General features: G+C 41.3%; 1 protein-coding gene across 3 annotated transcripts; it reads left to right on the forward strand.

Moving 5' to 3' along the window:
- The first annotated feature begins 3,249 nt into the window (after positions 1-3,249).
- On the forward strand, positions 3,250-15,603 carry TAF1A (TATA-box binding protein associated factor, RNA polymerase I subunit A). Of its 3 annotated transcripts, XM_026094688.2 has the most exons (11): positions 3,250-3,322; positions 4,960-4,993; positions 5,121-5,290; positions 6,481-6,594; positions 7,879-8,077; positions 8,920-9,050; positions 9,922-10,080; positions 11,240-11,306; positions 12,562-12,682; positions 13,984-14,144; positions 15,266-15,603. In XM_026094688.2, exons 1-11 carry the CDS (start codon positions 3,260-3,262, stop codon positions 15,400-15,402), a joined length of 1,356 nt encoding a protein of 451 aa, XP_025950473.2. In that variant the 5' UTR covers positions 3,250-3,259; the 3' UTR covers positions 15,403-15,603. The 3 variants fall into 3 exon arrangements, with proteins under 3 accessions (XP_025950473.2, XP_025950472.2, XP_025950471.2); XM_026094687.2 differs by lacking the exons at positions 3,250-3,322; positions 4,960-4,993 and adding an exon at positions 3,488-3,716 and having other exon boundaries at positions 10,030-10,080; XM_026094686.2 differs by lacking the exons at positions 3,250-3,322; positions 4,960-4,993 and adding an exon at positions 3,491-3,716.
- Positions 15,604-15,678: the final 75 nt, after the last annotated feature.

Raw genomic sequence — 15,678 nt, forward strand, 5'->3', positions numbered from 1 at the left:
CCCCCAGCTCCCCCCTCCCGCCGCCATTTCGCCTCCGCCCGCCCCCCGCCGCCATTTCGCCTCCGCCCCCCGGCGCGGCCCGGCCCAGAAAGGAGCGGGAATTTGTCAAGACCGGCGGCCGAGGGGGAAGGCTCCACTCCTCCGAGCACCTCACAAGCGCCTTTAAGCGGCACATTTGCAGCTCTCAGCATCAGCTCCTCGGGGGTTATGCTGCAACAGGAGCTGATCCTCCTCTCCCACTCGCTGCCGGCTCTTATCGCCGGCAGTTAGCGCTGAAACGCTGCCGATTGCGTTAGCGGCAGCGCTCCCGTTATCATATCCTCGTGGTTATTGATTTTGCTTTACCTACTCTCACTTCTACAGCCGCATGAGCCCTACAGCTTGAGAGCCAAGCACAGTCAGTACTACGCGATCTCTGAAAAACAGGTATCTTATTTTTACTCCCCTCCCTCCCTCCAGTCTAGAGCAGTGTAATATTTTATCACGTTATGAAAACGCATCAGAAATAAGTCTCTTCCTAATTCAGTCCTGCAAGGAAAGGCTTTGGTACCTCATAGCCAAACTTACTTTAAGGATCTTGCCGTTCCTTCTAGCCCCATCTATCCCAAGATTAAGGAAACACCGCCAAGCTACAGGAATGCAACAGTTCGTTCATCCAGCACTGTTTTGTCCAGGACGGTGCCCGCACATATTCCCTAGGCCTAGCACGGTATCGTGGCTGCAGAAGGCAGCATTGCTGGTAGAGAAACGTCAACAAAACTCTGGGGAGGCTATTTCACATCCTATAAAATGGGGTGATACCTACTCGCCGTTGCTGATACTCTCTGAGGAAAAGCACTAGGAGAGTCTAACTCATAACATTTACATGTGGATTTCATCACAGCTTGCAACCAGCCTGAGCTGCTAGCGGCAATTCTCTGGAAATAAACCCCATAAGAGTTAACTCCAAACATACACATAAAAACAGATTTTACAGAAAAACTATGAAATATAAACATGGCAAAATTAGAAGGTTTTAATACACTGCTGTATATGGAAACTAGTATATTCAAGTCATATGATTTATGAGACTAAGAATGAAAGACAAGTAATTTTTTCTTGACATTAAAGTTTCTTGTGGCTTAATTCCCATTCTGATATTTAGCTCCATTTGCTTGTGAAGATATAGCTGTTGGATAATTCCATGCTAGTACCAGGTTATCAAGCTTATCTTTATTAAAAGACTAAGATAAAAAGTAACGGTGTCTATGATCATAAAAAAAACAAGTGCAGGAAAGTGAGATGTGAGGAGAAACAAGATCACTTATTTCTTGCATGAGTCATTGCCATTATTGTGCAATAAAGAATAGCTTGCTGTCAATATACATACATGGGTTTACCACTGCAACCATCCAAAATTCCCTACAATTTCAAGTATTCCATAGTAATGATATGTATGCAGCTTTCCCTAATGTGCAACATAGAAGAGAAATATTTCACTAAAATTTAGATGTTTTAAGTAAGATTTCCTTCAGTCTTCAACCCCAATCTTGCAAATATATGTATTCAATTTTGAGAGTAGTCCCATTATGCACATGGAATCCAGAGATGTACATGTTCACGGTTACAAACAAAATGGTTTCCCCATCTCTCCTGCACTAAAGCATCTACCAAATGAAAGCTAATACCCATGAATAAGACCAACTGGTAAAGTTCACACAGGAATCAGCAAAGACACAGAAAAATAGAAAAACCAAGAGAAGCAAATGTGAGAACTTTCAGAAATAAAGTAGAGGAGGCTGAATACTGAAACTTGGGTATTAATGTAATAGAACATCAGAAATGTTGTAGGATGCAACACCAATAATCAATGAGACACTCATACAAGGTGGTGAGTATAAAGGGTAGACAAAGAAAATATATAATAAAGAAGGTTTATAGTCAAATTAGTTGAATAAGTTAACTCTGAGTAATACCAAATACTTATGAACAGAAATTCTGGGCCCAATTTTGGAAGAGCACACGATTAAGACTACACTCTTGTGATAACACCAGGGACTGTGAGAGGCCAAGATCGGAAAGGCTGAAAGAGCAAAGAAAACCAGTAACATGAGACTTCTGCTATCTCCACATAGATTTATTAAATGTCACGGTAGGGTATGATACTGAGGTTAAATGTTTAGACACTACAAAAGACTGCCCTGCGCTGTACTTTTCCATTGACACCTGTTCTGGATCATAGTTGAAGACAAAACACTGGATTAGACGAACCTTTCATCTGAGCCAATATTTTCACTTACTCACCTTCACCGGGCAGAATCATTTAGAAAAAAATGTGTATTCTTCTTCAGAAAACAGGGCTTTAAACATACCAAAGCACTTGAAGGTTAAGTCAGTTGCTGAAAGTGATTTAATGAAGCAAGTTCTAGCACAAATCTGTACAAACCACATTCTGTGCAGATGGACTTCTAGAGCCTGGGTCTCCTTTAGGAACACAGGCATCACTGCTGCCCTACAATGCACCACACTGACTTGGGGTCCTTTTCTTCTGTAGAAAATTGGTGTTCTAGATTACAGACCCACAGAAAGTACCAGTACACCTAGAGAAAGGTGACAACAGGATCTAGGTAACAAATCACTTTCAGTTACTAGTCACGGGTGTAACAACACTGATGGCACCATGTGTTAAACAGTTCTCTGCCACGTTTCTCAACACACCCGGTAAGGCTTCCGCTCTCCTTCTAGGCTCGTTTCCTCACCGTTTCTCATTTCCCCACCTCCACACGCAGACCAAAACCAGCACACCTCACGCAGGCGTGCTGCCCGGACCTCGAAGGCTGCCTCCGGGCAGCCAGCGCGCTGCACCTCCCTGGCAGGACCGGTGCTCAGTGACAGCCCTGCCCTAGGTAAACACACAGCCCCACTCCTTTGGGATTTATTTCAGCTGGAAGCAGCCACCGTCGCGCCCTGGCCCGCAAGGGGCGCTCGGTACCGAGGGTGAGCGGCACCCTTCTAGGGCCGACCCAAGGCAAGCACGAAGGGCCGGGGCGCTCGGCCGCCCTGAGGGGAGCCGGCGAGCGAGCCCCCAGCCCTGCTCCCGCGCCTCCACGTGGACACCCTCCTCACTGCGCAGGCTCACGAGACAGTTCCCTCTTCCATCATGGCGACGCAGTTGCCCAAGTTCCCCAGCGCGCAGGCGCAGGAGGAAATTTCCCCGTCTCATCATGGCGACGAAGCCGCCCGCTTTCCACAAGGCGCATGCGCGGTGGGCGCTACTAGCATGCGCCTTGTGAAACCTGGGCAACGGGTGGCGCACGCTTTGGGAGCCGGAGGCTGTTTATGGGTGGGAAGAGGTGGTCATCTTTAAGTTGGGCTCTGGCTTAGCTCTTCACGATGGCGTGGCTTCGCCTCTCTCACGGGATGGCTTAGTGGCTCAGCTTGGGTTAGGCTGGCTAGAAACTGTAGTCAGGCCACCCCGAAGCTGGCTGCCAGGGTCAAAGATGGCCGTTGCCGCCAGGCGATGCCCCCTTGTAGACGCGTGGGGGGTCACGTGGGGGCGGCTCGCGCAGCGGCGCCAGTAGCGGCGGCGGTAACGGCCGCCCGGCGCGGCGGCCCCTTCCCGTGGGCCATGGACGGTTTCGTGGGGCGGGCGGCGCCGCGCCCCGCCGCGCAGGCGGGCAGCGCCCTGCTGCCGGCCCTGCACCTGCCCCTCCTGCCGCCGCACCTCTACCGGCCGGGTAAGGGCGGAGCCGCGGGGCCGCAGTTAGGCAGCAAGGACTGGTGGCTGCCCTGCGGCGGCCTCGACCTTCTCCCCTCCGGGGGGCAGCCCGTGCCGCTCGTGGCTCCGGGGGCCTCAGGGACTGCCGTCTTCACCGTTAGCATCCCCGTGCTGTCCCTCCCTTCCCGCGGGTGATAAGCTGCGCGTGGCTTGTTCTGCGTTTTCGCTATTAGTAAAATACGGGTAGATGAAATGACTGGTAACAAAAATATAGTGGATGTAGGTGACTGGAAAACCTCGAGCATACTTCTTGTTTCAAATTTCTTTTGTAATGAAACACTTAGCAGAGTCTTTACATCAAATCTACCTATATCAGGTGAATTCTCAGCAGCTTAAGTGATAGGACTTAACTACAGTAGCCATAGCCTTTGATATATTTAATGTTTCAATCTTCATTGGGTTTTTCTATTCTGAGTAGTTAGAACCTGTGAAGTTAGAAGTAATTTAAATGTTAGCTCAGGTGTGAAGATGCTGTTGCGCTCCTATAAAAAGCTTCCTTTAGAATAGTGGATATGATCTTGTGTAGGTTGCTTAGAGCTGCTTTTGTACAATGCACTATAATAAAAGTGCTGCCAGCCTGTCTTTGAGTCATTGCTTTGCCTGCTGCATCCCTGTAGGAGCTGGTTTGGCCCGCTCTGCACCTTCTTTGCAGAAGGTTTTTGTGGCTTGAAAATTGTCGCAGGGGCATGTTAGATCATGGCATGCAAATATTACATAGCCATGGCCTTTAAAAAGATGTGGAAATGGTTCAATTTTGTGCTAAAACAAGGGTGAACCAGTGTCTTGCACCCTTTATGTGAAAGTGATAAGTGCCTCCCTTTCCATTTTGTACTCACAAGAGAATAATTAGCTACATGTATTTTTGTGTTTTGTTTTTTGTTTCTAATGGGAATCGTTTAGTCCTTGTTATTGGAATGGCTCATATGTATGTGTGTATGTGACACTTTAGTACAGTGGGGTCACAAGGTCAGTTCAGGATTAATAAGGGAAGAGAGAGGTGTGGTGTACCACCCCACCCCAAAATATCTGAAAACGCTACTAAGTTACCAAAGCACCATGGTCCTTTAATACCTCTAGGGAAGTAGAGCGCAACAGCTAGTCCTTGGCTATTTCAGAAGTGTTTGCGTGTCTGTGGTGCTTGTGAAAATGCTCTTTTATATTGTATTTCCAGCTTCTGTCATAATCTATTGCTCTCCTGTCAGGTTCTTCAGAAAGTAGGTGTGTTTACTTTCAAAGGTATGTAAGTGAAGATCTGTTTCTTTAGTGTCTGAGAAATCATTTTTTATTTGATAAAAAGAGATACATGCTAAAATGGTAGGCATACTATTATTTGAACACTGCTTGTTTGTTTGTTTGTTTTTAGCAACTTCCCATGAATACAAATTAAACTTCAGGAAGAGCAAGGAAGCGTGTTTAAGTTACATTCAGGATGCCATGCTACAAAAGCAGTGGAAGAGGGCTGCAGAGTTTCTGACCTTCTATATTGAGTCATTGGAGAAAGACTTTTCTACAGAATATGTGGGTCCTTCAGAGGTAAGTAAGTCAACATTCTTTATTGGAGTTCTTTTGAAGTTGAAAAAAATAATTGCAAGAAGCATTTATAGTACTTCAGGGCTAACATTTGTCTTAGCTAAATAAATTCCATAGGCTTGATTTAGGAAAAAGTGTCAAAGATAAGACCTGAAAAGTCAGGAAACTTTCAAAAACTAAGTAAGTTTCTTTATTTAAAAAAAAAAGTCAATGTATAACAGAACATATGGATTTGAGCATGGTGCTACAAAGGGGGAAGACTGTATGTATAAGCAGCTATTCAAGCACTAATAGAGAAGTGGAAGGTCTTGGATGACAGGCTGCAGAAAGTACATCAGACTTCATTATTGGTAATGTTCAAGGCAGTATGTTGCCTGATTACTCGTTAAAAACGTCAGGCTGGCATCTGTACAAGCATGCTTCTGTGCTGTGGGGTTGACCAATCTTGCTGGGCATTGAATTCTGCTGAGATCTGGCTTTTAGGAGTGCTGAGAAATTACTGTACTCTCTGATGCCCTTCCCAACAGAGTGTTCAGTGTTCCTGAAAAGTTCTCTTGACTTGCAGGCTTTTTTACATAAGCCAGTGCCACAACAGATGAAAACTGGTCTTTGTACAAGTGAATTCCATCAGTGGCATATCTAACAAAAGTTGTCTTAATGTAGTCTTCTAAAATGGAAAAGCAGTAAATGTATTTGCCTCTGGCATGCCACTGGTCAGAATCTGTTTGAAAGTTAGCGGCTTATTTAGATCTTTACTAGCTTTTCTAGTGTCTACAAAACTCCAAACAGGTACTGAGATAGAAGCAGGAGGAAAGGGATCAAGCTGAGTTGTTAAATAAATGAATTATGTATACCCTGCACTTCAGGGGGAACATATCAAAGAAAAACAAGCTTTTCAGTAACAGGAAGGGGAAGCTTCTGACATGTAGTTTCCATATGCTTTGCTGAAGTGCTGGATTTTTCACAAGCAATTGTGAAGCACCCGCGGAATGATTATAAAAATGTACTAGATGATCATGTAAGTAACTATATCAGTAGACTACACTAAGTATTCTGTTTTTAATTTGCAATTCAAATGCGTATTTTATTCATATGTTACAGTAGCTACAAGCTTGATAACATTACATGTATAGTGATTGTTTCCATTTTTGTAGTAAAGTTATTTTTGGATCTTTTTCTTCCCTCGTTGATAGATGATTTGGAGAATAGGAACAGAAATCTTGTGCCATCATTCGCATAGCAGCATGAAAGAGTTCAACTCTTTTATAGAACAGATGAAAACTTTAGGAGTAAAAAGGTATTTGAAGGTAAGAGTGTGCTTAATGCAGCCTTGATGATTTGCCACCCATGTTTATCTAAACATTTATTTGAGTATTACTGTTTCTGAAAGTTCTGTATCTTCTAGGATGTATTACTGACAATAGAGTCAAAGATTGTACACCTATGTTACCAACTGCATGATATTTTTTGTTATTCTCTACCTACCAAATCTCATTGGTCTATGTATTTGATCACAGTTGCATATTGTCAGTCCTTAGTAGTCTGTAGATCTCTTAATTAATCATTTACTTTGAAACCTCTAAAAGCTGGGGCATGGGTGAAAATCAGTTTAATCAGCAACATCTAATTTCATGTTTACATGGGCAAAGTTTTCTTTGTGGTGCTTCATTTGGCCACTGTGCCACATAGTTATACTTAAATTTTTACCATCATTATCTACTCACTTTTCAAGTAGTTAATCTCTATGTAAAACAGTAGGCCTTATACAGTGGACCCTTGTGTCACGCAGCTATTGATCTTTGTCCATGATGGCCCATTCAAACATATGTTATTTTGGTCTTCCTGACTGTTTCTCATCTGTGACAATGCTTCTGCCTCTCTTGTCGTACTAGTTCTAGTAATCTCCTGTGAAGAACGTCTGGCAAAGGTCTTCAGCAACTTAAGGCTCGGGCTTTTATCCATTGCCTGATCAACATGATAGGGTAGTAAGACATCCCTCTTTCAGGTGTGCTGCAGTTGGGTAACCAAATGCAAAACTCATCAAATGTGAACCTGACAAGATTACCTCAGGTCATTTCTGGATCTTCTAAAATAGATACAGCATTGACTAATGATCAGCAAGCTTTGCGGCAACTGCTTTTGATAACTACCACTGGATATAGACCACCTGGATTGGTGATTTTCTGCCCCACAAATTATCAGAAGCTTTAGCCCTCTCACTTCCCAGGGACACATCTTAGTGTGAGAGATCCTTTTCATTCACGTTTTTCCAGCATATTCAGACAGATTAAAAAATTGCTTAGGTTCTTGGCACACCCCTTCCCTCACCCCTCCCAGGGGCATTTGTATTCTTGCATTCCTGCATTTTTCTCCAAAATTCCCTGTAAAGATACTCTTTGGATAAGAGAATACATGTAAAATGCAATTCTAATTAAATTATTTTACTAACAATGTGTTTGGAATACTTTATATGGATTTCAGTAGTGAGGCTTTTTTCTTTCCCTGTATGTCTGTATGAAACTTTGCTGCATTGCTAGAATTCCCTCCCTTTATGATGTGAAATGCTGTTTTATGGACTGTTTGAATTGTAGGTCTGTTTAGAGCATGCCTTTCATCTCCTTTGTAATGGACGAACAGATGAAGCCTACCAAAACTTGTCCCTGGCAGAAAGCTGGAGATTTGGAGAGCAAACAACTGCTCAGGATAAAGAACTGAAACTGATTCAGGCTTACAGAGGACTGTTGGACTACTATAGCTGGTCTAAGCAGAAGAATGTCCTGCTAGAGTATGGTAAGTCCTAGTACTGCTTTTTGTACTGAGCTGTAAATTTCAACTTGCTTATTCTTGCAGGCACTGTGGTTTGAATTAATATTTTCTCGTGGGGCTGCTCTTCTACCTTTATCTGCATAATAAGGCACCAAAGGGACTTCAAAAGTTCAGGGTACAAATGGTACATAATTCTATATCGCCAGTGATGGTGGTGCTGGGAAGACACTCTGACCAGCAAATTTCTTAGCACTCTAAAATGTCTTGAAATGCTGTTCTGAAACAAAGTAACATTCCTTCCCACCATCACAGTCCTTGCAGTATCCCCTAAAACAGTGGCCAAAGGAATGCATCCATCTATAGCAGTGGCTTCTTTGTAGGTGCATAAAGCTTTGTGACTGCTGCTAGAATTTTGAGCGCTAACAGAAAAACCTCCTGTGTTTGGGCTTTCTGTTTAAAGATAGCAATGTGTGGGTTGCTGCTTGTGCATGGTCTCTAACCCTGCGGATTCCTGCTGGCTGTGTGCTTTAGTTGCATTGGGTCTCTACTTTTTTCTATCAAAAACTCAGTATTGAATTTGATTTGTAGACCTTGTATTGGTAGTGTCTTTTCTTGGAACACTGCAGCTAATGTCTGAGTTAAAGTTTGATGAACATAAATATGTATGCAGAACAGTGGAAATTTCTTGTTGTTCCAATACTGAGGGTTTCCTCTGAGGATTTTTTCTCTTTTTTGTTTGCTTCCTTAAAAGTTCTGTGAGCAGAGTCCTTGCTTAGCAAAATGTGATCATCTCAGGTGTACCACTTCTTCAACATCCCTCTTGATTAACAAAGTTAACTTTGTGGCATTCTGTTATATTTTGGTAGAAAGGGGTGGATTTGAAGACTTGTCTGTTGAACAGGAAATGCACAGTTCCTTCCGGAAGGCAGCAGTGAACTTAAAGGAGATCATTCAAATACCTGGAGTCTGGGATCTCTTTGTGAAATGCTATGTAGATGTAAGAGCATGTTTTACAGATCTTAGTTTTGTGTTTCCCTGTCTGATTTTTCACTGTCAGAGTAAGATACGTTGCAGTTTTGTTATATATACATGGGTGACAGTGAAGTATTTTTAAAAGCAACGTATCTAGTACATGCATCTCATTGGCTTTGATTTAGAGCAACAGCAGAGCCTGTATAGAATACAAACAGGGTTTCATCCATGCCTTGCCAATAAAAAGACAACCAACTTGCAGATTTTGTTTTTATAGTAGCGCTGGTAGAGAAATTAGAGCACAGCTGCTTTTTTAAATTTCTGAACACAAATTCTTTGGCAGGACAATGAGAAAGGAATTGTTTTCTTTCTGACTATACTAAACCTTAAAGACACCAAACATGCAATCCCTCAGTTTCTTTTAAATATTCACTTAGAAATTCTGATCAGGAAATAAAATTAATCTTAAAATCACTTTGAAATTACTTAATATTTGTAATTACTGATAAGCTCTGACTTCTCTTACCACATCTTATGGAATTTTACTAGGTGCTGGTAACTGTCAAGTTCTCTCATTGTGTTTTCTTGTAAAGCACATGGCAGGTTGCTGCAATGTCTTTTTCCCGTGAACAAGTGGTGGTAATTCTTAACGCTTACCTGTTTAAAGGATTTTTCTCCTATAGCTGTTTCTATATGTGAATTTTTGTCAGCACGTGATGAGAGCAGTAGCATTAGGGACCAATAAAATTAAAATACACTGATCCTATTCTGTTCTAATAGACTGTATTGTTAGATACAGACTCTGCTGCTGGACAGTTCTGTGGCAACCCAAAATTAGTTGTAAGAGTTTTATTGCCAGTATGTGGCAAACGAATGACAGACTTGACTTTTCTTAGTTGTTGGAGTTCTACGGGGACCATGATGAAGCCCGCCAAGTGTTAAGTGAATATGCCTACAACTCAAAGTTTCCTGCTAATCCCAATGCTCATGTTTACCTCTATCAGTTCCTGAAGAGACATGGTGAACCAAAGAAGTCATTGATCTCTGTGCTCAAGGTATATATTATATAGTAGGTGTTCATGTTGCATGGTGGTCTGACTGTTTGTTCAGCTGGGCTCCCGTTACTTTATTTGCCCTGTTACGTTCTCTGTGGGAAGTAGACAGCTGGAGGAAAGTCAGGTGGAGGGATGCTGATCAGTGGAGCAAGCAGCATCCTTTACTATCTTCCTTCTCTCTGTTAGCTTGAATTCAAGTCTCTGTTCTGCCTGTGTAACTTAACACACCACAGCTTCTCTAAGTCAATAACTTTCAGCAACTCTAAGCTCAGAGAGGATGTTTGTATGGTCCAGAAGTCTGTACCAGCAGCCTCGAACATGATGTGTTGATTTCTGTTACAGTTTGAATTTTATTGTATTAAAGAAATGACTGGGTGCTTGCATTCTTCACTATTGTCTAGCAATTAGTTTCTCTGCTTGTTTTCAATGAGCCATGTGTTTAAGCTACAATACAACTTCGTTTCTGCTGACTGTTGACAGACAAGAACTTGCTGTGTTAAGCTTTTGTATAGTTGCTTTTGAATTCCCACTTTCCTCACCCCTGGTCACTGATCTTGGTAATTTATTGCCAACAATGTTTTATTATCTCTCTTGCCACTTGATGGCACTAAAATACTTTCACTGGGGCAGAAGCTTTAACACAGCTTCATAAAGTTGAGGCTTTTAAACTGTAGCCTGTGGGAATAAAATTCTGGTTTCCCAGAGTTGTTCAGCAGTGGTTTTATAAGTTAATCTCTTAAAGATAGTGACAAATCAAAGAACTGGTCTAAGAGATCCTGAAACCATTATCCAGTGCACAAAGCAGTAAACAGGGGAGCTAGAAGTGAAGTGGCCTAGGAAGGAGGTGATGTAACCCTCTAAAAAGGCGATACTGAATATAGATTTGGGCTGCTTCTGGAGAATGTTATATTTTTTATGTGCAAGGTTTCTTGACTCCCATCAAGGTATTTCATCCATCATGTCTCAGGGTAGTGTCACAGAGCTGCAAAATGGCCCTAGATATTTGTTACATCAAGACACTAAGGTACCTGATTGCTTAATTTTTCTAATGTAAAAAAAAAAAAAAAAAAAAGTCTGAAGCTGGTGCTTCTGCCTAACTGAGATAAGTATTTGAAAGTTTTTACATCAAAAACAATGTCTGTGTTTTGTTCTTTTTCAGATTTTGCATGATATTGTTCCCTCTCATGAACTAATGATAGATTTTAATATCATGCTTCAAAAGTCAAGTAAGTCTTTAAATATCTTTGCTCTTTTCCTTAATGTTAATCTGATATCTAATAATATTCTGAAATTATTTTGTAGCCTTCTGTCTGCTCTTCAGAGTAGTTCTGCTTTCTTAAAACAAAAAGCACAGCTTTCAGATCATAGGAACCTTGAAGTCAGCTGCTGCAGTAGGCATTTACAAGCTTCTTTAACCAAATGCTTTTCTAAGTTAAAAGGCTGATCAAAGCAAAATGTTGTAACACATACCCAGGGTATCAAAAATACTTTTTTTTTTTTTTTTTTTTTTTTTTTTTTTTTTTTTGAGATACCATAGTCTGAATGCCAGACTTGCTGCTCCCTTTGTGGGGTCTCTAATTCTTTTCTTCTAGAGAAGTTGAGATGGACATATGCCTTAGTTCAGTGTTATTGATCAGAGAACAAAATCTTCATTTTCTTTGAGGGAGTTTTACCTTCAAACTGGTAGAAATGTCTTCCACACAGGAGATTTGTTTTGCCATGCTGATAAGTTATATTCCAAGTTGACTATCTTCTTGAAAGTTGGCAGGCTGGTGAAAGGTCTTTGAATCAAGATTGTTCTCCTTCTGTTGCTCCTCTTTCTGAAAAATCCTACCCTTGGCTGAAACTTCATTTTTCAGAGGAGAGTATCGCTTGTTCTTGCATGACACTTTTGCTAAGTTTTCTTAGCTCTTTTGGGCAACTTGAATTTTGAATAAATTTATACTCAAAAAACAACTTTTCACACGTCTGCCTGCTCTGATAGTTCAAGTCTTGTTTTAAGATCTCTGATATGTAGCTGCTGATGTGAAGTGCCTGCTTTATTCATATCAGTCCGAGATGTGCTTTCCCCCCCCCGCCCCGATAGCATCTCAGGACTTGAAATGTTATGGAGACACAGTGTTCAGTTCCCGTGGGCAGAACAAATTGAACAGCAGCTCCAGTTGGGAGCTTTGATTAGCGAGCCTCAGAAGCAGCAGCTGTGCTGCAAGGGCAGTGTGGGACAGGCAAGCAGTTCTGTGTGCACCTTTTGCATGAGCAATGTTTGAGCAGGGTGGGAATAGGGACAGAGTGTCTCCAATGTGAATTGTGCTCTAGATTCAGGAAGTCTTCCTTTACTTAATCTCTTGGGTGAGGTAGTAGGTAGAAGGGAAGAACCCTCAGTAATAAGGAAAGTAGCAATGTATGGGAAGGCAGCATGAATGGAGAACTAGATTTCACTTGTAGTTGCTTACTAATGAGTCCAGCCTAATTTAATTTCAGAGAAAAGAAAAAAACGTCGACTGGGGCTAGAGGTTATTTTTGCAGCCTTGGATTATGCTGGGTGGAAGGAAAATGTAAAAGCATGGAGTTGCTTGGCAAGACAAGTTAAACAAATTATAATGTAAGTATGGTATCTCTGATAAAATGTACTAAAAACAAATTTGAGTGTCTGGTCTCCACCTTTGCACACTTGACAAAGTGATCCTTTGTCAAGTGATCCAAAGATCCTTTATCAAGTTTATCTTCCATGCTGGTGAATGGAAGAGTCAGCTGGCCTGCTCTGGGTTCTGTGGCAGTGCTTGGCTGCAGTGTGCTTTCGCAGGGAGGAAAGAAGAAATATTATTGGAGAGTTTCCTGACTTTCAATTATCGTCATCGCCTGAAAGGGTTTTTTTTTTTTGCCAGGCTCTGTGCTTCTGCAGGAAGAGTTGTTCAGATGTTTGGGTAGCATTTGCTGCCTATCACCATATTCCCTCAACTGGGGGGAAAAAGAGTTGTTGGGTCTTCTGAATGTCTCCTGTGCATCTGTTACTTGGATCTGTTTGAGAATCCCTGGGTGACGACATGGGCACAGCTGGTGCTGTACAGACTGGTGTGTTGTGTTCTTTGTTGTGTGATGGTGGTAACTGTTGAAGAAGGCAGGCAGTGTAGTATCAAAGGCTGAGCCAACAGGCCCAGGGATTGATGTGTCCTGGTCAACACTGACAGACATGGACTCCAGAGGGAGCCAGCTCCAGGCAATCCATGCCCAGAAGGCCTCCAATGACTTTATTTTACACAATATACAACTTTTTTTAAAAAAAAAAAAACCTGTATATTTACAGTAAAACTAATTCAGTACTTAGTTTGACCCATTTTGCTCTCTTCCTGGCTCCTTCCCTACAAGGCCAAGGCCCAGAACTTGATGCTTTAAAGCTAGGAGTGTTCATGTATATAGCAAGTAAAAATGGTGTGATGCTCTAACTTTACTTGCAGTTTTGTGTTTGAAGACACAGCTTCAGAGTATCTTGAAATATACTGAGTATCTTGCTCATTTATGGAATATCACTTGCATATTGTAGTTAGCTTCCATTTCTGAACCGCTTGGTTTAAAGTCTTTATTGGGTAACAGTTATTGGGATAAACTAAGTCTCTGGGATAAGTCAGTCTTTGAGTATACAAACTCTTAAACAAAAAAAAAAATCAAAATACTAACTTGTTGACAAATTTAAAGGAGCTTTCTTATTTTTATTGACAAACTGGCACACAAGTCAAAAGCTTGCTTTGTTTCACCATAATCTCTGTCACTCTAGAGTCTAGAGACTGCTAGAATTTACCTCCTGCCTCATTAGCATTGCCAGGGATTAAAAAAATACAGTGGATGCTTCTGTCACCATTTCAGCCCAGTTTAAACTACTCTATAACTTGTTTCACCTTTTTCAAGCTCTGAGAAGCATCCTGACTGGATCAAGCAGGAGTGGAACTCCAGAAAGGACTGGTGGCCGACCTTCCATTTTAGCCGCTACTTGGCAAAAAGGAACTGGCAGGAAAATGAAAGCCTTGCGTATGAAAAAGCTGTGGTGGCTGGAATCTTGCTGGGAAAGGGTAATAAATGTTTCCTTTTCATTCCAGAAATATTGTCTAGTTCTAGTCCTAATGAAATGGGATGCAACTGATCTATTCCCTGAATGGTTTGATATTTGTCAGTGAGACATATTTCGCATTACTTATTTTATCCTGGTTTAAAGTTCTATTTTATTTGGCTTTGTTGAGCAGTCGTAGTACTAGTTATCTTGTTCTTGTTTATAACCTTGAAACCACAATTTCAGAAATACACAATGTGCTCCTGAGTGAATGTTGTGAGGACTGTGGAGACTTTACTTGCTGGATGCCAGTCTAGGCAGCATCCCAGGAAATACTGGGGAGTAGCCAGTGCTTGAGGATCACGAGCATATCATAGTATAAGAAAGAGGAGGAGGGAGGCCTTGAGTGTAAACTGCCAGCAATTTGATGGGAAGGTCATGGAAATCATGACGACCTCGGTAGCATTCTTTGAAATGCTGACAATACCAAGTGGAAAATCAAACCAAGAAGCAGCCGCTGAGCTGAGAATGAGAAAATGGTGTAGAGAGCATGGTTTGTAGACAAGTGTGGACTTTTGGATGGTCACTTTGTTCTTTGTCAGCTTTGCTATAAGTAATACCTTTGGGATTTCATAAAACAATTTCTCATGTTGAGAGCTTTTTTCTTTTCAGTAAAATGTTATCAAATGTCTCCTGGCTTTTATCTCTAGATGACTAATAAGATGGTTCCAGCTGTGACTTTCTTTAATGAAGCTATCTGTGCTTATTGGTATAAAATAAAGGCTTATATGAGCCTGTATTCCACTTATCCAAGTTAATACATTAATGTGTGAAATGAATGGTTCTTTACACTTTTGAAATCTTACTTTCTAATATATCTGGAGTAAAACAAAAGAAGCATATGCTGTGTCTTGCAGAATATGTACGTGTTTTATGGGTCAAATGAGGACTAATTATTTAAAGCTGCAGCTATGCCTCTAACGTGCCTTTCTTGGATTATAACGTTTTATTACTGAAAAACTTTGCTGAGATGCTTGTATGTAAAGATACTGTTATTTTTTAAAAAAAGAACATTTGGTATTGGCTTATAACTTACATCATGGTATAACTTACATAACTTTTTCTTTTTTTTCCCCCTGCTAGATTGCAAGTACTTTAAATATGTATCACACCAAGGCTGTAAAGATCAGAAGAAAAGGTTTCGGACACTGAAGAAATTTGTGAATAAGCACAGTTCTGTCTACCTGAGAATATCTGGTCTTTCAGATTCTTCTGTATAAACTTGATTAGATATCCTTAAGGTTCTCGCTGTACCTTTTCTTCTCTGTGAAGCTGGGTTCTGTATCAGTGCTGCTCTAAAACTTCTAGGAAAACCCTGTCAGCTCAGTGCTAGACTTTTTGTATGTTTCTGTAAACAGTTTGATTTGTATTTATTTTATAATGACATATGTCAACTGATAAGGTTAAAGGATTTCTTTTAATATTAGTCTCATTTTTGTGAAATGCAAGCAAAAGTGTTTTCAAATGCATCTTAAAATAATTACAGAACAGAATTT

The sequence above is a fragment of the Dromaius novaehollandiae genome, chromosome 3 (assembly GCF_036370855.1).
Source record: "Dromaius novaehollandiae isolate bDroNov1 chromosome 3, bDroNov1.hap1, whole genome shotgun sequence".
NCBI classification, from domain to species: Eukaryota; Metazoa; Chordata; class Aves; order Casuariiformes; family Dromaiidae; genus Dromaius; species Dromaius novaehollandiae.

Bases quoted from the DNA above. Each gene is read 5' to 3' on its own strand.
- TAF1A (XM_026094686.2), top strand. From the start codon at position 3,500: ATGCCCCCTTGTAGACGCGTGGGGGGTCACGTGGGGGCGGCTCGCGCA. The intron at 5,291-6,480 runs GTAAGTAAGTCA...CCTCGTTGATAG, and splicing joins AATATGTGGGTCCTTCAGAG to ATGATTTGGAGAATAGGAAC. The intron at 12,683-13,983 runs GTAAGTATGGTA...ACCTTTTTCAAG, and splicing joins CAAGTTAAACAAATTATAAT to CTCTGAGAAGCATCCTGACT.